A 26,495-nucleotide genomic window follows, 5' to 3' on the forward strand; every position below is an offset into this window, starting at 1 on the left:
CGCGTTATTCCTCAGTAGCAGCGCATGCACAGCTTGTTAGCGGCTACATCACGTGTTTTGTTGCTCTGATTGGCCTGTAGAGATGTGACAGGCAGAATGTTCACCCAATCATACTCCAAGGATTTTTCAAAACCTCTGCCTTTTCTCAAACGTTTCCTATTGAAACTTTCCCCGATGGATGTGTGAAACAAATCCATCTGGCGTTTCAGGTTAGCACTGTGCAAAATGTCAGTAAAAGCAGAATGCAGTGATTTTCAGATCTCATTAACCTATATATTCACAGTAGAACATTACACATCAGACATCAATGCTGTTGTAATGGATGCAATATGTGGTTAAGCATCGTCTTTTCAAAATATGCAAGGCCTCTCCTCAGAGACATTGTCTGGATTGAGGATATGTTGTACTAAAACCTCTGTATACTTTTCATCATTGACACTGCCTTTCCAGATGTGTCAGCTGCCCACGCCATAGGTACTAATGCAACGACATGCCATCAAAGATACAGCCTTTTCAACTGTGTGCTGATAAGCTGAATGGTCCCTCTCCTCTTTAGTCTGCAGGACTTGGCATCCATGGTTTCCATCTGACCACAGAACAGTTGTCCATTTTACCTCTGACCAATGTACTGAGCTTTAGCCCAGAGAAGATGGCAGCGTTTCTGGATCGTGCTCAAATATGGCTTTTTTTTGCATGATGAAGCTTTAACTTTGCTTTAGTCCACTGTGCTGACAGAAAATGACTTATGGAAGTGTTCCTGAGCCCATGCAGTGATTTCCAGTGCAGAATCAGAATCAGGCCTTTTTTTTATTGCAGTGCTGCCTGAGGACCAGATGATAATGAGCATCCAATATAGAATAATAATAGTATAGTATCTTTTGATTATATGTAATAAAGATACTTCCATCAAATTCAAAATTAGATGATTTTTTCATGAAATGGGAAAATGTCTCACTTTTAAAAAATATGATATGTTGTTTATTTTCTATTGTGAATAAAATATGGGTTAATGAAATTTGCAAATGATTGCATTCTGATTTTATTCAAATTTTGCACAGTGCTCCAGCTTTTTTCAAATTGGGGTTGTAGATTGTTTCCAATATTCTCTAGCTTCCAAGATAGCATACTGGCTTTCAACCACAGTTCAGCAGATGTTGTGCCCGCCTTTTCTGCTGTTTTCTTAATTTTTTCATAATTAGAGATTAGTTAATATGATCTAACAATCCACCACGACTTTAATAGAATCGGCTTAAAAATGCATGTTGTACACCTTGTGTTTTAGCTTGCTGTGAGTAATATTCCATGATTATCCATCTAAACTACAAAGAGAACACCTAAGTTGTAAAAACTGAAATTTCCCTTAAAGTCCATGTGCAGTTAAGATGTACAATGCCCGATTAGTTCTGCCACATGGACACTTTTACCAAGGACATGCTGAATAAAGAGTTCTCTTTTTAGGAGGGACATCTGGAGCTTTTTGGGTGCTTTCCATAAACTTTCATAACAATTTTTTATATGCTGCATATGAAAAAAAAAAACGCTCTTCACTTGTTCTTGTTCACACTGTACAACTAATCATTTTTTTCATACAACTGTTTTCTATGGCTTATACTATCCTATCCTGTCCGCTTCTTCTTCTTTCGTTCCCTCAATCTATCATTTTGTGAATCTTTTGCCAGCGTATGATGCACTCACCAGCTCTGCTTCAGCACAAACCCTCCTCTGTTTCAAATGAAGACAAATAGATGAAACCCTGCCGTCACACCTGCTGAGAGTTATATCTCCTATGAGGTCAAACAAGGACTACAATGTATCCATATAGTGTCTCTTACTTCATCATCTGTCATATGCTGGTTTTCCCTGGTTCAAATCCAAATAAATTCTTATTTTTCTAATCCACATGGGTTTGACAGATAGATTTAGGGATAGAAAAATAGAACGTATGAGCATTTAGTTTCTTCAAAAACGTGTCACTTAGCAGATTTTTAGGCTGTTAGATCATTCACTGTAAAATACAGTGATTGAATTCAGTCCTGTAAGTGTGAAATGATGTGTCGAGGTGACGTGGAGTGGGTGATTATTTTCCACAGCCCAACACACAGGCCTCCCGTTTGCTTTCACCTACACTGAGCTTGGCTGTACTAAATCTGTCCAAATCTCTCCTGTTCCCTCCACTCCGTCTTCCAGCCTGTCTTAGTTTGATCCCATGGTTTATTTGTCTTAATCACTCAGGGGACAAAGGCAGAGCTGAGACTAAAGAATGCATTAGTACAATCATATAACCAAGCCAGGAAAACAAACTCACTTCAATCACGGGCTGTTTCTCCTCCACTTTATGTCTTTATGCTACCAGTTACTTTGATAATTAATCTACCTGTCATAGAGCTACAGCATCTATTTTAGTTTAAGCTCTGAGCTAGTTCAGCATCAATAATTACATCAAGAGGATCGAAAAAGGAAATTAAAAATACACTTTGCCTCAACAAGTGTTACAGTGCTAGAGTTCCACTGCACCAAACTTAAAGACAAGAAAAACAGTAAGACTTGGAGTTGCAAATGACAGGAGTGACAAGGCAGCTTTACTCACTTGGTTACTGCTGGCCAGTGTGTCTTGGTCTCGAAGATGTCCTCCTTTAGTAGCCCACAATGTGCAATCCTCAGATCTTATGAGTGGTGGAGAGAAAGTGGAGGGTGCAATGTCACTGGTTAGCCCTGCAAATGACAAGCATATGATCTTGACTGTGGCATTCTACCAGTGTGGATACATATCTACTAAAACAAGGTAAATTTAAGCCCTTAATCGATCATTTTCCTCTCTATTTTGGCTTAATGTAAAAATACGCGAGCCCTCTATTCTCAAGATTCTCAGCATATGTGATGCAGCACTCATGCAGATGGTCTAAGCCCTTACTAATTAACATACGCGAAAATGGATTTTTGCCGGTATCCACTTTGCCAGTATTTACTGATTTATATCGATACTAATACTTAAATGTTATTCAGACATAAAACACCAGTCCTTTGAACACACTTTAAGGTTTGAGGATGAACGAGACCCATTTTAATCCTTAGAACACACTTTAAAGTTTAAAGAGTAAGGATAAATAAAGGAAAAGACCTCAACTGACATAGATCTGTTGGTCTAGGCTTAAATTCCACTTATTTATTAGTATATATGGCCAAAATTAACAGTTGATATGCTAATATTCACAGCCAAATTATCAGATATAAATATCTGCAGAAATTTTGATATTTGCCAATACCAGTATTTGCCTTTTAGGCTATTATGTCATGATACCGATATCAGGTATCGGGCATCATAAATTTGGGTTGCGAATTCTGTTTCTGTAAACTGAGTTATAGAGGCCACAAAGTTCTCTATCACAGGGGCTAAAAAATGTAGTAATAAGATCGCAAAATGAACAAGGATTCCAATCCACTTTCTAATGGGTCTCGGCACTCAATTCAATGCTATATCTCTAGTTTAAACATCTTAAGACTTAACATATATTCAATATTTGCTCTATAGACCCTGAAGAAAGCAAGAAACATCAAAGAAGTCTGAAGCAAATACAGTACTAATGGGCTGATGAAAGATGAATGCAGAATCAATGCCACCTCACTATCTGGGGCAGAAGTTGTAATGATGTCATCTTGTTGTGTTTGTTTTTTTCTAGAAGGAAAAGTGCATTGCTAAATCTCTGATGAAGAGCAGGTATGGAGTGAAGTTTATTGTGAACAAACACATCTAAACAGTTTATCTGTTGGCTCCTGAGGGCCTCCAGTGTTTGCTCTGCTATGTGCATAGTGACCCATTCTGCAGGAACCTGCATCCAGTACAAGAGTGCCCTGTCATAGCCCGCCAATGTTCCACCATAAAATATTACTACAGAGATGTGTCTTAACCTTAAAACTCAATGCGATGCTGGATTTCTGCTTGATAGGAGGCAAAAGTAAGTGGTTTTCAGTGTGTCCTGTCAGTTCCTGCAAATGACTTTAGCAGAAAGTCCATCTGCAAAGTGATTTTAGTCATAAATGTGTTAGTGTTTTAAATATTGTCAAGGATGCGGCCCCTCTCCTGTTTGACTGGTCTGTGTTTTGCATTTGGATGCTTAATGGACTAGCGGAATCTTCTCAACTGCAGTCCATATTGTAATATTTTAAGGCTGGTTGGTTAATAACACACCTCATTGAACCTCATTTTATTTTTGTTTTGCCATTATTCATTCCTTCCCTTGTATTCACCGACCAGGAAGACTTTATGTTTAAACTTGGGGTAAGCTTTGGGTCATGTAAAAATATTTCCTTACTGTAAGTATGATTAAAAGATACTTATCTTATACTTGCATTCAAATAGTCCTACAGCTAGAGAAATGGGGGTCACCTGAGTACAGGGAATGTGTCTCAACTGATTATAGTATAAATACACCTGTGTCTGGGAGGTTAGAGGTCAGTTTTCCTGGCTACTGTTACACCATGAAGACAAAAGAACAGCCCAAGACGAATTAAATCTGGACTAGAGTTTGACTAGAGTTGTGCTTTTTGGCCATCAGACAAGACACTATGTTTGGCAGACACCAAACACTGCACATCACAACAAACACATCATCTGCACTGTGAAGCGTGACGGTGGCAGCACCATGCTGTGGGGATGCTTCCCAGCAGCCAGCCCTAGAAGACTTGTAAAGGTAGAGGGTAAAATGAGCCCAGAAATCAATCCAATAGAACTTTGTGGCTGGACTTGAATAGGGCTGATCGCTGTACAACCTGACATGCAAGAATGGAGTAAAATTGCAGTGTCCAGATGTGCAAGCTTGATTGAGACCTATCCACACAGACTCAATGCTGTGATTGCAGCCAAACATGCATGCACTTAATACTGACTTGAAGGGGGTGAATATTTATGCAGTCACTTATTTTAATTTTTTTTTTTTTTTCAATTTAATTGGCATTACTTTGTTGAAATATGTCTTCACTTTGACTTTAAAGATTTGTTTTTTTTTTTTTTTTATATTTTTGGGTCAAAGAAGCCAAATTATATTGACCATGATTGATGTATGAAATCAACAACAGGTTAAAACATCCAAGGGGTGAGTTCTCTTAATAGGCATTGTAGTTAATTTGATTGGCAAAACACAGTGATCATTTTTAAACTCTCTGTTTATAGAAAAAAATAAGGAGGTAATATTTGAGTCTCGTGTTTTGGCTGTATTAGAGTTTTGGTGGGCCCCAGATGAGTTCCAGGTTTCAAATTGACCCACGGCTTACTTAAATTTGGAAAAGGCTGTAGAAGACAATATTCAAAAAGTTAAACTTTCTGTTTTACCATAAATGAATAATATATGCAATCTGCATCTTTGTAGTGAAAGATTGTTAAACTCAGTGGGGTAAAAGAACAGAGTAGCAGCAGAGTACAAGGAGTTTAAAATAAGTGGGACTTTGTGAGTACTCTGTTTTTGTGCCTGCATATCAGGGCTGGATTCTTACTTAATGCTTGTGGATTTGTCTAGTATCCTATCTGCTGTCAGCTCTAAGCTGCAGGCCTGATCCTCGCTTGTAATGTGGTTATTTATCTTTCATATGGAGGATCCATCCTGACAAGCGCACTCGCACACTTAAAGCAGGCACACTTGCACAGACAGTGAGTGTGCACGCATACCAACCACAGCACAGAAAATGAGAACCACATTGTGCTTTTGGTTGAGACAAATTTAGAGTGGATAAATTATCTCTTTTCGCTGTCCTCTAGTCCCCCTAAATCCCTCTGCTTCATCATGCACAGCCCTGCAGTCCCCCATTATTTTCCAGCAAGAAAGATTTGCTGATTGCCACATGGCAGTTGGCAACAACACTGGGCTGTCATCACGTTGTGGTTGTGGGTCATATTTGCACAAAGAAATTGCTGGTGCAGGCTTGTGGTGTGAATGCAAATATTTAGAACATACTGAAAAATAATGATGTGTTATGTAGGTTTTTGACTTTTTAAAATTCTTAAGCAGATGTGAAAGGATGCACACATGTTGTTCACCTGTTCTGTGTAAGTGTGCGTAGGAGGATTCTGTCAAGTTATTGAGCATCAACCAAAACAACTGCTACAGTATTTAGTGATGAAATCGTACCCTGGATGGATCCAGGTATTGCTGCAGGTTTGAAATTTAGTACTTAATAGTTTTATCAGCAACATACTAGCAGTGATCAGCTATTGAATACACAAGAAAAGAAGGTGCGCGTGCATTGTGTATGCTTAAGTGAAAGTGAGTGAGCCTGTGACCTCTGAGAAACTCTGTGAACAATATTCCATACATCATATTTTCCACTTTTCTGCAGAATACATAGCACAGCTCTTTTATCTGGCAAGAAAAGCAGACTTACTGTACTACCACACATCCTGACAGGCACATCATAAATTTCCAAAGATGGAGCAGGGTCAGAAGTCGGGAGGTTTTCTCAGCTAATGCACTGGTGTTGAGGTTACATCAAGAAATGTGTTAATATATTGATGACAGAGTGGTGTGACTCCTATAGTGTGGCATGGAGTGTGGTATGAGAAGTATGAGTCGAAGTTTTTTTTTTAAGTCTGTAACATTTTCGACCCCAAACTGCTTTGACCTGGTATGAAAGCTGCTGTAACTAAATAAGCTACTCCATTCATGGCATCAGCAGATTGGAAAAAGAGACTGGAAAAAATCAAAATTATTGTCTTTTTCCATTCTCAAAATCACAACCATTCCAAGTGAGGAAACTTATGCACAGTCGACTGAGCTGTGAAAGACCTTCTGCTCTTGGCTCTGGCTGCAAAAGTTTTCCAATCTCATACACCTAGTACATGGGAGAAATCAAAACGGTGCAAGAGAAAAAATCCTGATCTTTAAACTTTGATATTTATTCTTTCTAAGATGTGGGGAGTGTTTTTCCACCTGGTTAAAGGGGATTATTTTACGGCGAGTGTTGCCACTCTAAGAGAAATCTGACCACTTTCTTTACCATCAGCATTACATATGCACTTACTGATATGTAAGTAAATACATCTCTCAATCTTTTCATCATATTGGAATGTAGGAATGATGATGTGGTGAAATTAAAGCTATAAAATGATGGAAAGGGCTGACAAAGCTTTGATGACAAAAGCAGAGAAAGGACACTGTGTCTGACCCATTCTCTTTTTGGTACAATGGTCACAAGAAGATTTCAGAGCAAGAAAAGGAGGATGACACACTGAATTTAATGATTTTCTAAGTATTTTTGACTCTGCAATAAACAAAAAAAATGACATTGTTAAAGTCAGATATAGTATAGAGGAGGAGCTAGGGTGGAGGAGGGTTGCAAATGCAGCTTGCAGAGGGAGCAGCAAAGCATAGCAAGGCTAGAGCCAATTGCGTGCTGAGAGCAAATCAGCGAGCCGTCAGCTGATGAGGCCTTGCGTGAGATCAGCTGATTTTAAAATATATGGCAGCGCCTGACTCCATGGCCTGCCTGAACTAAAGCTGTACATTCAATTATAGAGATGCAGATGGCCTAGTGGTAAGGTTGCACCCATGTATGCGGGTGGCCTAAGTTGAAGCCCAGCCTATAGCCACTTTCCCACATATCTGCTGCATTTCTTCTCTCTTTAAATAAAGGCACATAAAGCCCAAAAAAAATCTTTAAAAAAAGGACAAAAACTGTTTTTTTTTTTTTTGAAAATATGGTTATAAATCCATATCATTACTTGATGGAGACTGAAAATAATTTAGATGCAATAAGTGAAGGAGATAAAAGGCAAAGAGCTAGAAACTCACCAGCATTCCAAAAAGGATCTTTCTGGTGTTGCTTTTAGCATGCTACCTGCAAAATCAGGGTTGGCTATTGCCTGAAGGACATGGATGATAAGGGCAAGAAGTGTTATGCACTCTGGTAGTCATATGTCTTTCCATTTGGGCCATTTTTTAATATCTCAAGAATGCTTCAAGGGATTTTCTTCAAACTTTGCACAAACATCCACCCTAACTGAAAGAAAAACTGTTTTCGATTTTGGGGGTCATAGGTCTGGATCTTCTGGCCTTGTGTTCATTCCTGGTTTTTGAATGCTGTATATCAAGATAACTTTGAGGAATTATCTTCAACTATATGTGAAAGTGTCCACTTTGCAGTGCTGTGCCTGAACGAGTTCAGTGAACGATCATTTATGAACTCATTCATATTTTGGGCGAATGTGAACTGAACGTACTGTATTTCTGCCTGATGAACGTTATTGTGAACGCGCACATTCTGGCGTTTGTGAATGGCACTCTCTCACAGTTTAACTTTTTAAAGAGAGTGCCAGTATGATTGTATGATTACTTAAAAGAATTTTATGAAAAGGTCAGTGGTGATCAAGGTGAGAAAAATCTTAACTTTTTGTGTAAACTTTGCCCACCGGGTTTCAAGAAGCATCTCTGTACATCAACAACATCAACAGCAAACCTGAAACAGCACATTGAACTAAAGCACCTGGCTAGCCTTTCAAGGTATGTGAAAGTGACTGAATGGATGGCAACAATGGGGAAATGCCAGTATTCTAAGGGTAATAGCTCGCAGAAACATATATATATAAAAAAAAGAACTATGAACTAGTTCATTTTTGGAACTGTGAACTTAGTTCAGAATTTTGAATTATGAACTATGAACCATGAACTGAACTTATTCATTTTAAAATTTGTGAACTGAACTTTTAAATAGTTCATGTAGAAATTGAACTTTCCCAACACTGCCACTCTGACTAAGAATAAACTTATAAGATTTTTGAGGTCACAGCTCAAAGGACAGGTCATTGACCACATGTTCATTCCTTGCTCTGAAACATGATATCCTCAAGAAAACCTTGGGGGACTTCACTCTAACTGTTCACAAATATCCACTCAGACACCTGTATAATATGATTAGACTTTGGAGATCATAGAGCAAAGGCAACAATCTTTGGCTGATGTTAACCCCTGCTTTGAAAGTCCATATCTCTAGAATGCTCCGATGGATTTTCTTCAAACTTTGCACAAATGTCCACTCTGACTCAAGGTTGAACTGAATACATTTCGGAAGTATAAGGGCAAAGTTCACTGTGACAGCAAACCTTTGGAACACAGTGTTTTGGGGATTAATTGTTCCCAAAGTCTCAAATTTGGTAGAAACCTACACTTGGACTTTAAGATGAGCTGATTCAAATTTGGAGGAAAAAAGGTAATGATTTTATGCAGCAATTTGACCTCCATGCACTTAACCAAGTTTATTGCGAAGCATGAACCTAAACCATTAAAAAAATAAGATTTCTATCAATAAAACTACCACAAAAACCATATCCAAGCCCTTCTTTTAGACCCATTAATACACTTTACTGTACATCAGTTGCATACCTCAGGAAGGTTTATTCTACCCACCAGGTTGTTTTTTTGATTACCTCTTTTGAGTCATTTTGCATAGAAAAATGTTTGGGGAAAAAGTTTTAAAATACAGATTTACACTTGGTTCAGGTGTAAAATCGTTAATGAATACAAAATGATACAGTGCAATGAAAACAGACTTAACTAAATTAATAGTATGCAATAAAAATGTGACAAAAATGGCACTAATAACTGAGTTTAGGAAAAATCCAACAGACAATAACATTAGATATTTGTTGAGGAATGCAGAGACAGTAAGTGCTCTGAAATACTTTTATGAGGTAAACATGAAGTCATATTTCAGCCACTTTTTCCACTGTTAACTAATTACATCATCTTGTTGCTTTCTACTCTTCTGCAATAGTTTATTGCCACTGACAGTTTCCCTGAATTCATTTATAATTTCCAATAAAATCTGCTTATAACATGTCTGAGCTATTCTGTTAAAGAAAGCACTAATGTCAGAAATATTCACATCCAATACAATGTTGGATTAATTTGACTTTTTCTGCTAGAATGAACACTTGTCATGCACAAAAATCAACACGTACCAGCAACAGCAGTGTTTCTCCACAGGATTTAAGGAGACTACAACTGAGGACTCCTAATTGGCTGGCGGGGTCCGGGGACATGCTCTCCTTTTTAAGTTTAATGCATCCATGTTGTGCACTTACAGAGGAAATTTGAAAAGGGTTTACCTCTGGAAAATGTTATTCTCTTACAATTTTCTTCCTTTGTTAATTAAATCAGAGGTGTAGCGATTATAATTTGATTGGCCAATTCCAATTTTCATTTTTTTCTGGTCTGACCTGAGGATAAATATATTGGATGATACAGTTAGTCTTTCTATTAAAAAAAACCCTCTTTTTTCACCTTGCCTTTAACGAATTAAAAAAAAAAAAAAAAATTAATAATAATAATAATACTTACTAAAAATACGATTTATTTTGTTAAAAAATCTTCAAAATGGCAGCAGGTCACATAACCATCTTTTAGTTTTACTTAAACTAATCTCCAACAAAAAATTATGCCACAGTCTTTATTTCTTATACTTATGAATTACCCAATCAAAAAATGTTTTGCTCAGCTAGAACAAAAAATCATTTACCTGACTTTCTTACATGCTCTCTGCCTCAGTCAGTGGATGAAGAGGGTTTTAACATGGTTTATATGTTTTAATTGAGGTTTTGTCCCTCAAAATTAGATTACCAGAATTTTTATTAAGTTAACATGCAGCACTACTCCGCCCACGTGTGTGTAAGAGAGACACTGTGGCCCACAGTTTCCACATAGGACGACTGTGCTGCACACCAAAGTGTCATGGGTTTGCTCTGACCGAAGGCGAGTGACCTCGCCTAGTGGAAGTGTGTCTACATGTATCATCCTTTCTGGTAAAAGTCCATGATATTATTGCCTTGCCATTGGGTGAGTACATTAGGAAATTAAAAGGTTAAAGAGGCTCTATGCAAGATTTAGAAAAATATCAGTGTAGCGACACCGCCGGCCATTAGGCAAACTACAACAATATTGTGTTGCTCGTCCACGACGGCATGCTCCTTGCTCATGAACGAGCCTCCAGTTTATCAGTTGATACACACGCAGACCAAGGTGATTTACCGGCATCGTGTATACAGAGGAGGTAAGTAAAGTAACACTTAAAAGTTCCACCAAACAAAAATGAAAATGAATAAAGCATATTTGAACCGCTAGTGCGGACACGGCACAAAGGCTATTAGAAAAGGACGATATTTTCGCGACCATTTCTATGAATGAACAACTTAGCGACTTGGTGCAGCACTGACCAACTTAATTGTCTTTTTACGTGTGATGTGTATTGAATGGGACGCGTTTTAGAGCAGAAGCAACAGGGCTAACACTGCTTAGCTCTGATAATGGTGCCTCGACCATGGATATCAGATAGCTGACCTTATGTATTGAAGATATTTTACAAACTAACTATCAAAACATAAACTCAGTAAGTTAAGTCCAGTGCCAGGAAGCAAGAAAAAGATGAAATATTATCCGGAAAACACTAAATGAGTAACGTGACATTCTCGTTGTTTGGATAGCATCTTTGTAAGCAAGCTAACGTGATGTAGCGTATGATTTATACAACATAAAACACTACACTGTATTTCATAGTCCAGAGTGATGCTTTACCTTTTCCACAGAAAGACGGCCATCTCTGGATCGGTATTATCCCGAGCGCCAAGCGTAGCTCCTATTTCTCAAATGCTCCATTGATATTTATCCTCCATTTCCCCCTGCGTCGGTCACACTCTCTTTTAGCTTGTCGGGCTTCAGCAGATAAAACTGTCTTAGTTTTTTATGTTTTCGAGGAGTTTGTGTGGGTGTTTGGGCTGAGCTAGCCGGTCGTTTACTCGCGGAAGCAGCCTTCTCCATTCAACATGCCGTTGTCAGGTATAAACAGAGCAACGGGGTGCGCGCATTACGTAGTACCCGACGTCACTTCCGTTGAGATTTTGCGGAAAATTCGGCCCAAGTTCTTCACAGAGAAACGACTCCACAGGCTTATACAGGCAAACAAGGAAGATATAAAGAGCCTCATTCTTCACATCCGGATAAAGTGCGCACCATTATATACTCAAAAGTGGGACGTTTTAAAGCAAAAATCTCACATAGAGCCCCTTTAATGTTTGCTTAAAGGATCTGTGGTTTTATGTTAATTCTTTGGCTAAATGTCCTCGAAAGGGAACTTTTCCTCGTCAATGGCGCCGTTGTAGCTCTGTGACCCACTGACCTCAGTGACCCTTTGCTCTCACTACAGGATGCAACGTAATGTTGATGTAATGATGATTTACGATCAGGAGTCTGTGTATTGTGTTGTATTTTGAAAGAACTGGATATATTCTATGACTTCCTGTTTGGAGCTTTCTGATCAACAGGAATTGACGCAGTTTAGCAGCGGCCAGTGAACATAAACCCGCAGCATATCTTGAGCCAAACGAAGTGGAGTGGTGCTCCAGGGACACACTGCTGCCGGACTGGAGCAACGGCTATGGAACTGCTCTGATAGACCAGAGAGGGAGCAATGTGCTCCGCAGAATGACTTGCCAGCGGATTGAGGCACGGACGCTTGTATGCAGATATTGGAGGTGAGATCCTTGCAGACACACAGGTAAATGGATATAAGGTGGAGAGGAAGCTGTGCAGGTCAAGGTCTTTCTCGGTCTGCCGAGCAGACCGACCCAGATTTTGGCTTTATGAAAATGTAACATTGGTGGGGCAAATAAGACTATGGCGATAAAAAAGTTAGAGTACGGTGGAGAAGCGCAAGGTAACTGTAAGTAAGTAAGTAAAGTTTATTTTTATAAACTTGTACATGTAACCATGAACCCCTGATGTTTGTTCAGTTGCACTTCCCAGTGACAAGGTGCCCACCACCATTTAGATGGCAGCAAAAATGAAGCAGTTAATGCTGACCTGGTTTTAGAGACTTTAGATATTCTGAGGATGGATTTTTATCTCCATGGGTAACGTCCTCAATGAAGAGGACATCCTCGATCAACACGGTCAATTTGGCAAACAAAAAGCTTTCCAGCATTATTAGCATTATGACCCTCAGATGTTGAATGCACTTCCACACATGGCTTTTTGTGGTCCGCGGAACAGAAGCATCAGCCTGTCAGCTGTCAGTCAGAGCAATCAATCAGAAACAGATTTTTGTTTTTGATTTACTGAATGACTGTTTTATCGATGGATGCTAGAGCCCCACAGTCAGCTGATCTACATCAAAATCAAACATAGATAAAATGTATAAAAATTGTGGAGTATTTGCAATTGTTTTTTTCAAATGGGAGGAGCCTAGCAACAAGAGATTTTGTCCAGCCAAGTAACAGAAACCAAAGAAGGTGGGGATCTTATATTCATACACTATCTCCATCTCCTTTATCTGTCACCTTTTGCCTACCTAGTACACAGCCTAAACTTCAAGCCACTAAATTCCAGATATTTTCAGGAGGTCTTTTTATTTTCCCTTGTTTTTCTTCATCTGGCTTAATAAAACTGTATTCTAATACACACCTGATGGGAAGGTTAAACCTGAGATGATTGAGAAGAGGAGAAAAGAAGAAAGTTCTTGTAAATCTCTATTCAGTTTTGGACCTCACATGCCCCTGTCCCTCCTATTTTGTCAAAATTCTGGATAATTTCACCACAATGGTCCTGAAACAGTAACTAAAGTGAAACCATGTGAAAAGTTGAAAGGGGAAATCTCTCTTTGATCAGACTGATAAGATTTTATAGACATCTGGAGGTGTCACAGACCAAAAAAAGCTCAAGAATAGTGGTTTAGGGGTAAAAATGAATTGTTTTTAGGCTTAAATATGTTAAATGGTACTTGAAAAAGTGACAACATTAATGCAAGGGTGTAATTATGCACTATGTGATAATATACCCCTATGAAATGGACCACAAGTATAAAAACTGGTTCTCTTAAACTTTTTGATGTGGCTTTCAGGGCAGTTTATGATTCATCTGCATTTAATGAGATTTGGCATGATCAAAGTCGGGGTTCCACTGCATCATTCCATTCAGGGACTTCTTTAGGAGACACACCTCCCCTGGCATCATTTCCTGTCTCGTGTCATGACATGTGCGATCAAATCAACTGCATTGGTGGGTGTGGATGTTGGAGTACACATATGCACGTGCAAGCAGACATGTGTGCGCCTTGCACAAACACATACACGCTCCTTGTCCTTGAGGCCCAGTTCTGGCTGAGACTTTTGGCTGACCAGAACTGAAACTGACTCGAGGAAACACATACACTCAAATTCACACCTAAACAGATGCAAAAACTGAAATCATTGGCTGTAAACAATGATATATTCGACTTCAAAGAAAAGCCTGTGATGCAACGTTGTCAACATGTGTTTGTGATGCATTAAGACATGTCTGAATGCAGGACACATGGTTTAAAATTGCACGTTTCTGTCAGCTTGTCTGCGGTGCACGTGATGTGGTTTTTATCACTGGCAGAAAGAATATTTATAGATAGGATGATGAGAGACATTGTTTCCATGAAATATAATGGGAGCCATACACTGCACACTCATAGCTTTTTGGAAGTAGACAACTTTTATGACTTTTTCAATTACCCTTCAAGTTCTACTCTGTGGGTTGTTTGTTTCTTGTTTACATGAAAGTCCACTTATGCTGGACTGATCCACTGTCAATCCAGGGTTTGCTGAAAGTGGTCCTCTCAAGTTTAACAATTAATTTTGAGCCATATTTTTAATAAAGTTGTTAGGTTTCAAGTTAGTTAGTCAGTTAAAATCAAAAGATAAATAAAAAGATATGCAATATGGAAAAAAATAAAAAAATATTTGATGAGGGCTATGTCCCAATGTGGCAAAACAAACAATTTAACTGCATTTAACTTAAAAAAGACACTTCAATATATGCACAATGTGTGGAGCAAAACACCTCTGCTGCAAAAGAAATTGCATCCAACTGGTATTTTGAAACAATTCAGGTTAAGGAACTATTGCACTGTCTGTGATTTGAAAATTGCACAAGGCCATATTGTGATTCAACCTAATTTGCGATTAACTGCCCAGCCCTTGTTGTTATACCTGAAAAATAACCCTCAACAGCCAACAAATAACTTCATTTCATTTTCTAGCACAAATTACTACCCTATGTTTGTACGGCATACAAAATGCTAAGCTTCTCATGTTTACGTCCGGCCAAGTGCTGAGGGGAAAGCTCTGGCAGGTAGGCAGCTGCCATTAACTGAAGCTACAGTGGCTGCTAGTGGTCGGAGGCGATATTACAGTTTTAAAAAGGCATTTATTTGTGACTTCAGAGGCATGTTTAAGGGAAAAAAAAAGATTATTAGTTTAACTGACTTGTTAATATTGCACCAACTATTCTGAGAATTTAGCTGTTTAGTCAGCTATTCACATAACATATATGGCCTGATGCATCTTCTCTAACACCTTTAATCTACTATTAAAAAATAATAACCACATACCAGTACAGCCAGACATAAATTTTCCAGCAGAAGATTCTCCGACACTTCTTTTACCCATTTCAATACAAACTTTGGGCACTCATAGCAAAAGCAGGTCTTGTGACTGAGTCACAGGGCAAAGGCTATAGCTTCCAGCACTCTTCACATGAGTAAAATCACACAAATCCGATGGAAGCAGGTTTAGTATTGCCTTATAAATAAGGATATGCCAATGTTTTTGCCAACTGATTCTGTCAATGGAAGTTGCAATCGAAAGGCTACCAAGATTGGAAATCTGATCATGCAACTTCAACTTAAACTATCTCTCTAATTTAACAATGTTGATTAAACTGGATGGATCATCATCTGTTTCTTTTCTTGTGGGGTTGTCTCTCAACTGGAATTCCAGGAGTAAGATTCCCCGCCTCCTGCAGCTTCATATCAATGTGCCTTAGAACATGACACTGAACCCTAAGTTGTGCTGTGTCACTATTGCGCTCCAGTCTGATTTCTTGTCACAGTGAATGAGACGGGCTGGTCACTGATATGAAACCAATCGTATTTTGTTTTTTGATATATCACTTGATCTAGTGGCTCTAACTCAGTCAACTTATAAGTTTACCGAGACCTGTGGAAGAGCACAAAATCCATCAGTCAACTGCATACTTTTACTTATATATTTTTCCTTTAGTTTAGAACTAAAAAGAACTTTTGGAGGCAAAACATCTTCAAGAACCTTAATCTTGTCCAACTGCCCACATTTGAAAAAAAAATTTGGATGCTCAGTTTAAAACATTTTTGCAATGTGTTTCCTAATGAGCGTAATGAAGGACACAAGCAGAAATGCATCAGTCTAATAAAGTTGTTCTATAAACTTCAAGTGCTGTTGGAGATTTCGGTTTCCTTTGACTCGTTTTTTTATCCTCCATGCATGCTGAAAGTTACAGAAGTTGATACAGAAAGCCATAATTTGGTTCTACAGTATAAAATGATGAAGACATAATTAATAGCCAAGGTTTAGGAGCAACAGTTTTGTTGAACTGATGAAAGGATAATGAAGAACTGTTAGGCATTTCCAAAAACATAAAGAAACACAGCTGCAGACTTCAGTGTATGAGGGGAGGATTCCTGCAATGCAAGTTATTCAAAAATATGCATATGTTTTCACAAACTGACATCTTTTATATGGCTGGTATAAAAACAAATATAAACTTGAATTTTATGCATCCATGACTATGAAGAACTGGATTTGATAAGTTTCATGCAAAAATTATATCCAGGATATTAAAATTTCATCCCTAGAGTACATGAACTCATACTGTGTGAGACAAGTTAAGAAAGTGAGTCAAAAAGAGCTATAGGACAATGAAAAATGTCACAAGACTGCTGCAGATGGAAAATGGGATTGCTGGGACCACACTGGACTAAGCAGAAAAAACAGATAGAAAAAAAAGAAAGAGAGGGGCAGGAATACTGGATAACTCTCAATCCCTCTTCCACAGAAATTAAAGAGAAAGAAAGGGGAGGGCAATAGAAGTGGGTGTGTCAGCTTTGGTCTGTTCCCTCCCTCCATTATAGAGGTATAGATGGCGCAGGAGCATCAAGAAGTCCAGTCAAGTGAGCTGCACTAGTCCTGAGAGCCAACAGCTCAGAGAAGTAGTCCAGCCACTCCAAAAGCATTTCAGTTACTGAATCTTTCAGCTGCAGCTTCACAGCACAGATTTGACTAAATCATTGCTGAGTGACAAGATCTCATTTCTGTATCACACCTGAGACTCAGAACAGAAGTGAAGATGGGGATGCAGCAACATCCACACAGCTTTCTAATCCTTCTCCTCATCATTTTCATTGCTGGGATAGCCTTCTCTGGCCCCTCGACCCCACGCAGGAGCAGAGGTAGGTGATGCTTGAACTGCAGTCAGTGCACCTGGAGTGATGTTTTTAATGTTGGTCATCTTCCCATAGTAGTGAAAGTGAACATCAGAGTCATTTCTATTCAATGTCAGCCCTGTGAATCACTTGATGTCTTTTCCATCACATCCATCTTTGTTCTTTTTGGCTTCTGCCAAATGCATGCTGGGATATGCTTGGAAGGATAATATGTCACAGACAGAAAGAATAATATTTTGTTCAATGACATCAGGCGAGAGAAATGGTTTTGTAACTTCACTGAGACATCTACTTCCTGAAGAGTATTTTGATTGGTGGATACTATTTAACTCAAGTGATTTGTGACATTATATAAAAGAGCTGTTTTAAAGTTTCTTACACTTTATCAAACTGGCAGATAATACAGCCAACTTTTGTGGTTTGGGCAGATTTTCCTTACAAGTTCTACTGACATAACATTTTGCTGTAATGACAGAGCACCAACACTTTCTCACAGATTTGTTTTCAACATTTACCATACAAAGCAAGCTGTGTCTCCTTGTTGAAGCACTTAAACGTGGTGCAATCACTGATTTTCTGTCAAGAGCAATGTAACATGTTTCAAATGTTGCCCAAAATGAATCCTTTCAAAATTCAAGATTGTGTTCTTTTTTGGAAGATAATTTGTTCCTAATGCATTATAAACAATAAAAATGTTGTAATATTTGCAACTCCATGGGGGAATAACATGTAAAAGGGTATAAAATCTCTAAGTAAAACTATGAAATACGGGGTGCCACAGGGATCAATACTGGGGCCACTTCTTTTTTATTTCTTGAAATTAATGATTTTGTTCATTTCTCTAGTATTCTTTACAAAAAACATTTGCAGATGCTTTTTGAAGCTTCCTGCTGCCAATGTAATGTATAATGTAGTATGTAGATTCAGTGATAGACTCTGTGATCTTATCTCAACTTTATCTCAAGCATAAAACATGAGGAAAAGCAACTATTGAGAGGCAAGAAATCCAAACTAACATACTTTGGCCGCAACTAACGATTATTTCAAGTATCGATTCATTGGATGATTATTTTCCTAATCTATCAATGAATCAATGTACTGACATAGATAAACATTTTTAGATCATACTGATGTCAATAGCCGAGTGACATGCTTTGAATGAAGGACTTTGAATGCTTTGATTGTTTCCTCTGATGAATATTCTATACCAGAAGCGCGAAAGATTTCACCAATGAAGCAGCTTTTTCAATATCTATATGAGGGCAGGCATCAGACTTCAAAGGCTATTGATATTAGAGGCTGAAGGATATGGGACTTTTGGGGCTAATGCCCATACTGATATTGGGGGCTTAAAAAAGCCAATATCTGATATATTGGCCGATAACCGATATTTTGGCCAATATATGAAATTAAAACATTGATATACACAGGATATATATACTGTACATGAACACAAATGTGGACATGTGAATAACCAGTTGCATTTATCTCTGTTTATTTCACGATTTCAAGATGCAACTTAGACGACATTCAAACACTGTATAATAGTCTTACACTATGGCTGTGGACCATATTAGACAGGAAAATGATAAATGGAGAGCCATATTTACATCGTTGTGGCAAATATGCACATATAATATGTTTACACTGTGTTTCTTGATAACCCTGAGGAAAGCCACAAGCTTAAATGTGCCTGTTTTATAAAGTTGTTTTCTAAAGATCTACTATTAGTGAAACTTTCTGTCTCCACACTGATAGAATATGTCACAGGAAAGATAAACACCGTATGAATGTTTTTCTGGTTTGTGCTTTTCAAAGTAAAAGCCTGGTTGAGCATTTCTAAAGAGAAACTCCATTCACTTGTGCAGAATGCTTTTATTTTGAATAGTTCCTGACACACTTCCTCTATACACTGAATGAAGTTGCTTTGAGAGCAGGGAGATGTGGCTGACACGCAGAAAACTCGTGCCCTGTGTGAAAGCCGCACCGGCACATGCAAGCAGCAAAACACGATCCCAGTCTGAAACGAGCGTTAGTCCTCTACTCTGCTGCAGTTGAAATGTGCGAGGACCGGGCTGCCTGTGAGTGCTTAGGGACGGACAGGGGCTGCACCCGCTGCTCAGTGAGAATAGCAACAACGATACGTGCTTTCACGTTAAAGTCTCCAAAACTCTCCAGTCACACCAGAAAATGTTGCTAGATTTGTCACTAGTCGCTTTTTTTGAAAAAGAGTCGCCAGAGAGGTCTGAAAACTTGCTAAATATAGCAACAAAGTTGCTAAGTTGGCAACACTGAGTGAGGGAGAGCTGCTACTGCACTCTGCGTCTGATGGGGAGAGGCCAGGCACTCCGGCTGAGTTCAGCATGGACACACACAGAGCGACAGGAGCAGAGACAATCCCCGCGCAGCAAAAAAAAGTTAATATATCAGCTACATATTGGCCGATGTTGATTAATCTGTGAAAGGCTATTATCGGACCACTGATAAATCGGTTGGGCTCTAACTGATATGATCATTTATTTGTACCTCACTGCCCTGTGGCCACAGTTTATTCTCAGCCTTTCAGGTCAAAGAAATATTGCACCTTCTGCGATTTTAAAATTGTGGCAGGCCATATTGCGATTTAAACTAATTTTTGATTAACTGCCCAGCCCTAATCTCGATCATGGAGAAGGAGCATTGTTGAACATTTTTCTGCATTATTTCCATTAATCATCAGTTTACTATCAGAGAAGTACAAAGCAAAAGTAAAGTTTATTAACGGTCTGGGTGTGACATATAGACAGATCTGTATCAGGTCAAGTGACGCATAATATAACACAACACACAATCGATAAACAAATTTCATTGCCAAAACTTTTAATTATTGATTTTATTGATTTGCTGTTGCAGCCCTATTCTGGAATGAGCTTGAAAGCACCATAAAAATTGTCTTCATTTTTGTGTGTGTGTTATTTTTAATATTAACTTGAGACACCAGCCACTACTAAAATATGTGGATAAAGATTTATACTAAATAGCTTCCCATTTGAAAAAACACACTCAAATGAACTGAAATGAGACTGTAGCTATTTTACATAGCTTTGTCTACATGTACTTAATTACTGTCACCAAACATTTAGGATATTTAGAGTAGCTTTTAGGGTATTCAAGAACTTACGGCTAGTACTAGGTTGCTGGTTGGACGTTAGAATTGTTATTCATATATTGTATATTGATGTCTAGGCCCGTTTGTACAAGCTCCGGACAGCTTCTAGGGAGTCTCATTTCACAAGGACTATTTGATGAGTAAACATGATTGATTGTATCTGCGTTCAATTCATTTTTTGAATAATCTGAAATTGAACAAAGGGCCTTAACATATTAAAAGCTGGAATTTAACTGATATATAGTCTCTAGTCTTGAGCTTCCTGTCAGACGTTCAAATTATCATTAATATCCACATTTCCCTGAAATAAGGAGAGCAGACATTGTAAAACTAGTCTTTTACTGCTCACTGGTTCTAGTTAAAGTGTTTCCAGGTTTGGGGTCATAGGTCTGACTTGTAGACATCCTGATGGGAGGATTTTCCTGGAACTGTGCCCACCAAGCAGACGATCTGATGAGTTTATAAGGTGGATCATAATTTTCATTCCATGCTTCAGGAGAAAGGCTTTCAAAAGTTAACCTATACAGTGTTAATTTCAAGTCACCCAAGTATGCTTTAAATGCCACAGAATCATTTTAATTAATGAACAATAACAAACCAAGTCACTACTTGGAGGTTCATGTTTGAAGATAACCAGTGTCACAGCTCTCACCCCTTACATGGAGTGTTTTCTTTTCCAACATGCCTTCAAGGAAAGCTAACCCTAACCCTGTCTGATTAGGAGTCTCATGAACAGAAAACTTTCCACAAACGTTTTTCCGAGTTGCCTCATTATCTCGCTGCAGGGTCAGTGCACACACTAACACACAAATGCACTGCCACACACTGACCTCTGGCTTTCCCTGCTTCTACTCTTTGCAGGCATGCTCTTTTTGCTTGTTAAACATATGTTAAGTTGTAACTTTAGCAGAATTTTAAACATAGAAACATAGAACATAGAAAAACAGTGTAATCTAAACTGCACTCTCTTGAGATCTTAAAAGTCTGACTGAAGATCTGCAGTTTCTCTTAAGTATAGACACTTTTACCATTTATTTTCAGCTTTTTTGTGCCTTTTTCAATAGATTCGGCTGGTTGATAGAGTCAGAAACAGGGATGAAAGAGTGGGGAATGACATGCAGGAAAGGAGCCACATACCAGACTTGAACCCGGCCATCTGTGTATACTGAGTGCAACCTAAACTCTAGGGCACTTGCACATTATCAGAAAGTCTGACAACCTTAGACCTGGGTGCACTATGAGAACTTGATAGCAGAATTACTGTGAGGTGAACAGACTGGACCTGTTACAAAGAGGCAATTGTGGAGCTTTTGTGTAACTTGTTAACTGAGCTTGGCTTGCAGACAAATCCCAACAGGCAGCTTTAGGAGCTAGATGAAAGGACCTGTGTGCTAGTGTCTGCTTTGGGTGGAGAGTTACACATCTGTGTCTGTTCATCTTGGATCAAAACACAGGTTTAAGAATAATTCATCCCATACAGAGCAGAGGAGTTGTTTGTTTTTCATGTCCTATAGGCTGTAGACATTGCAATAGTCCTTATAGGTGACAGAAGCATCCAATGTTGGATCATTTTCCCAGCCTTTTAATTCCCAGACATGTGGACATACTCTGCTTTGATGCAACTTAAAACATGTGGACTAAGTGTACAGAAGAGATTCTATGTTTGAAAGAGTTCCACTTTTTATACCTCCCTGCTGGGGACAGAGGTTGGGAGGCATTATGTATTTTGGTTGTCCACCCTTTCATCTTAAGAATGCTTTAAAGGAATTACTTCAGATTTTTTACAAATGATCATTCTGACATTGATTAACTGATGTGATTTAGGTAAGGGTCAGTGAGACCTCATGTTAATCCTTTGCTTGTAAATGCAATGACTCAAGAACACTTTGGTATTTTTTCTTTGAAACTTTGCACTAATGTCCACTCTGACTAGAGAAAAAAAAATTTAGATAATTGATGTCTTGTGGCAGAGGTAGAGGCCAATTGACCACATCTCCATCCCTTGCTTGTGCACAAAAATTAAAAATATCTACAAAAATATCTAAAATTCACTTTGAGGTATTCCATTAACCTTTGCACAAATGTTAACTCTGACTCAAGGATGAAGTGGTTGGAAGGAACAAGGTCAACGTCAATTTAACTTCTTGTGAGCAATGTATTTCTAAAATGCAATGAGGGATTTTGCAAAATTTGGCACAAACCTACACTTGAACTTGGGGTTGGATTATCACATTTTGTAGGTCAAAGGTCACTTTGGAGATGCTCAGTGCCTTTGACGTTTGTTTCGATATCCATCTCTTGATTTATAATTTTAAATAACCTTTTCTCTGAACTGCTTGGAGTGTTCTTTTGTCTTCATGGTGTAATAGTAGCCAGGAATACAGATAAACCAGTGACTGGACCTTACAGACACAGTTGTATTTATAGTACAATCACTTGAGACATATTCACTGCACTCAGACGATCCCCATTTCTCTAATTGTAACACTAGCACTGACTGGCTGAACATCTGTCGAATTATGTCATTTTAAATGGGCTGAATTTTTTTTTTTTTTTTTTTAAGTTTATTTTTGGGCCTTCTTGTGCCTTTATTAGATAGAGGAAGGACAGTGGATAGACTCGGAAACAGAGAAGAGAGTGGGGAGAAATGTGGTAAAGGGCCACAGGCCAGATTCAAACCCGGGCCGCCCACGTACATGGATAGCGCCTTAAACCACTCGACCAGTCACTTATTTCTTTAACCTTACATATTTTTTAATTGACATCCCAAAGGATGAGTACTTTTTATAGGCACTGTATACCCTCTTGAAAGCAATGTCTTCTAAAGTGAGTCTACATTTGTTGTTTACCAAATTTGTTTTTGTCTTGTTAAGCGTACGAACACATAGAAACTGTTATATTTTTCACTGTTTCAATTATACCTATTTGATTGATATCTATTCAATGCATCTATATGACTTCTATACACCTCACAAGCTCTGTTATCAAAAAGTGTATTAAAAAATTCACCTACACCATTTAAGAAATAAGATTTCTACCTATTCCACCACCAAGGAAACTACCCCTGCACTTTCACTGTCCTGTATCTTTACTACTGCCAGGCAGTAGTTCTAGCTGTGAAATGGGAAGTATTCAATCACCATCCATCATCAGCACAATAAATGGCTGAAAATTGCCAAACAAAACATGGTTATATCTCATGTACAGATTAATGAGATGGAATGGAGAAAGGAAAGAAGAGAGAAAATTAGATAAGATTTGGAGGACTTCAGGATGTTGAAAGAGTACCAGGTTGATGCTGACACATATAGGACAACAGTGACTGAGTGAAGGAGGAGAAGGATGGGATGGAGCAGCGCCACAGGGGAAGAGAAAACAGCTGTTGCTCCGCTAAACCTGACAGGGGAGAAATATAGAGTGAGAGCGGAGGGACCAGCAGGGCCAGGAGTATAATCCCAGGCAGGGCTTGGCCATACTGGACCTTTAGGTGAGGCCTCTTATGAACCCAAAAGAGATGAGATTGTTCCAGATAGAGCTGGATCAGAGAAGGTGTTCTGAGGGCTGAATTTCAGCAATCTGCAGGCTTCAAATATTCTCATTAGAGCTAATATAGGTCAGATCAGCCGTCCTTTACTCGCCAGCTAAATTATTTCAAACCCTCTGTGCTCTGCCTGGCATGAGGCTCAGAGACATTTTCACACTTCATTGCTTTAAATGAAGGTGACTGTTTCACAAAGGGGCTATAAAACATCTGTCTGTGTCTCCACTGAGCGGGAAGCCAAGACTCCTCTACGTCTCTCCTCTTCCCAAGCAGAAACCTGAGAGGCTAAAACACTGTATGCCAGAGCTGCATGAAATCACACGCCATTCACACACAGAGGGAGGGATAATGTATGTGTGTGTGGCAGGAAGGGTGTTGTCTAGGGGGCGGTTTGATTGATAGTGTGGACATGACACTTTGAGATACATGGGTGTTTTTAAAGCTATTTGTCACACAGATAGTGAGTTTATACCCTCATTAGTCAGGGGATTTACAGTCTGCAGGGCTCAGCTGTGAGGTCCACTCAGTCAAGACAAGACTAACGGACATGGCTTCATTACTGCGTGCCACTTCTATCCATGAAAACTTTCCCATTTTATCTAAAAAAAAAAAAAAAAAAAAGAGGACAAAGAGGCAATTTTTTTGAATTGCATCATGTAAAAATAAAACAAACCCTTTTGTTCTGGAGTTGAGGGCCCAAGCTGGGAATAGGCCTAGGTCAATGCGTCCAACTTGTCATGCCCCATGTTCCAGTTGGAATTTAACCCTATTCATGATTTTTTTCCCCCCTACTGTATATAATGAGACAAAAAAGGCTTTCTTCAGGCTTGTAAAAACAGAAAGCACCATGTCAGGACTAGATAGAGTTCAGAATTAATGTTATCATAGCTAGCACCAGCAGATCAGCTCAACAAACCAGCTGAGGGTAGGGCAGAAGGCAGACTTCCATCCATCCATTTTCTATACTGCGTATCCTGTTGGGGGTGGCAGGTTGGCTGGAGCCTATCCCAGCTGGCATTGGGTGAGAGGTGCGATGGCGCTGACATATAGAGACAGACAACCAGGCACGCTCATGTTCACACCTATGGCCAAAACACCTTAGGAGATTTTATTGAACAAGATCCTCTTATTTCTATCTCATTTTTTCAGTTGCCAGTGGCCCCTACTGTAATTTCCATGTTGATAGCCTTTGTTTGTTTGTGTAGCAGTTATTCAGTTTTGCAGAGAGAGCATTCAATCTACTCTGCATATGGAACTGAGAGTACACTCACACCTCTGTTTGGTCCATTTGAAGCACATTTTGGTGCATTTTGTTGGATACGTTAGTATCATTTGGGATGATGCATGTGCTCAAAGTAACTCAGATGCAGACCAACTAACTGAACTCAGATCTACTTAAAACAGGGACTTTGGTTCCCTGTGACCAGAGTCCAGTTTGCCATAGGTATAAACATGATCCAGTCCAAACAAGGAAGGTGAACAAAAAAGTGGTGCAATGGATGATGAATTTGGCTGCATTGTTCAGAAAAACATGGCTGAAGAAGGGCTCATAGGTTCTTGATTGATATCAAACACATCATTATCTCCATCTTATAGATCAAAATGGTGCCAAATTGTGTTGCTAACTAAAAGTTAACTGACTTAAACTATTAAAACAGCAACAAAGGTGTAACTTCAACCCTGAATTGCTCTGAGTCCATCAAACTCTGTACTTGCATGCAACCCGAGTCTCCTGATTCTGCTATCTGTAGAATTGCTTTTTATTATCTTGTACTTTGACAGATATTTTTACGGGAGGAGCTGGAGAAGATGGACATTTTTTTTGCTTTGAAACAGTCCAGGCATCATGTATCTTCACCTCAAGAAGTAGGTTGTAGCCAAGTTGACCAAAAAAAGACCTGTTTGTTTTGCCAAACTGATATTCTTAGCTCCTGTTTTCTTAAAGGATTTGCTTTAGATATTTCCAGATCAAAAATTCCCATGTTAGTACAAGTGGAAAAGTCTTACAATAACCCCAGTGCACTCTTTCCTTTAACCCAGCCCTCATCATCTGAACGAAGAAAACAGTTGAGCACAGAACAGCTGCTGGTGCTGGAAATCTGTGCTTTTGATAATGTTGGACTGTAAATCATGATGTATCCTTGCCAGAACTGCTCATACTATAAAGATGCATGTTTTAATATTTGTTTTCAAACACACATAAACATATCATGTTGCTCAGCAGCTGTAAGGAAAAGGAGTGTGTCAAGCTGTGTGTCAACCCCATTAACCTACTCCCACATCCAGAGGATCATCTGTCTCTGCTGATACCGCCAACAATGAGCTTCAAGATTGATTTTGGTTCTAATTATCAAGCCAGTAGGACTGCAACCATATAAGGCTGAAAAGGATAGGAAATCTGGTCAAATGTTTATTGAATGACGAAGCATCGTTTACTGCATGATCTGATTTGTTTATTGGCTAACTCTGAGCACAATGATGGATATACTCGTACAGTAATTGTTGCTTAATTCTCAGCATGGCTTGCATGTGTCATAATGTTATAAT

General features: G+C 38.8%; 1 protein-coding gene and 1 long non-coding RNA gene across 4 annotated transcripts in view; one reads left to right on the forward strand and one right to left on the reverse strand.

Annotated features, from left to right (window-relative positions):
- Positions 1-26,495, reverse strand: part of LOC121522134 — a 100,767-nt gene that overhangs the window by 35,462 nt on the left and 38,810 nt on the right. The window contains exon 3 of the long non-coding RNA XR_005992951.1: positions 2,588-2,712. This is a non-coding gene — a long non-coding RNA (uncharacterized LOC121522134). The remainder of the gene's footprint in view (positions 1-2,587; positions 2,713-26,495) is intronic.
- The window catches only part of LOC121522133 (target of Nesh-SH3), a 45,617-nt gene continuing 36,114 nt past the window's right edge, over positions 16,993-26,495 (forward strand). For all 3 annotated transcript variants that reach the window (XM_041806247.1, XM_041806249.1, XM_041806248.1), the window contains exon 1: positions 16,993-17,265. In XM_041806247.1, coding sequence (XP_041662181.1) covers positions 17,163-17,265 — 103 coding nt within the window. In that variant the 5' untranslated portion in view covers positions 16,993-17,162. The remainder of the gene's footprint in view (positions 17,266-26,495) is intronic.

This window comes from Cheilinus undulatus, linkage group 15 (assembly GCF_018320785.1).
Source record: "Cheilinus undulatus linkage group 15, ASM1832078v1, whole genome shotgun sequence".
In the NCBI taxonomy this organism is placed as follows: Eukaryota; Metazoa; Chordata; class Actinopteri; order Labriformes; family Labridae; genus Cheilinus; species Cheilinus undulatus.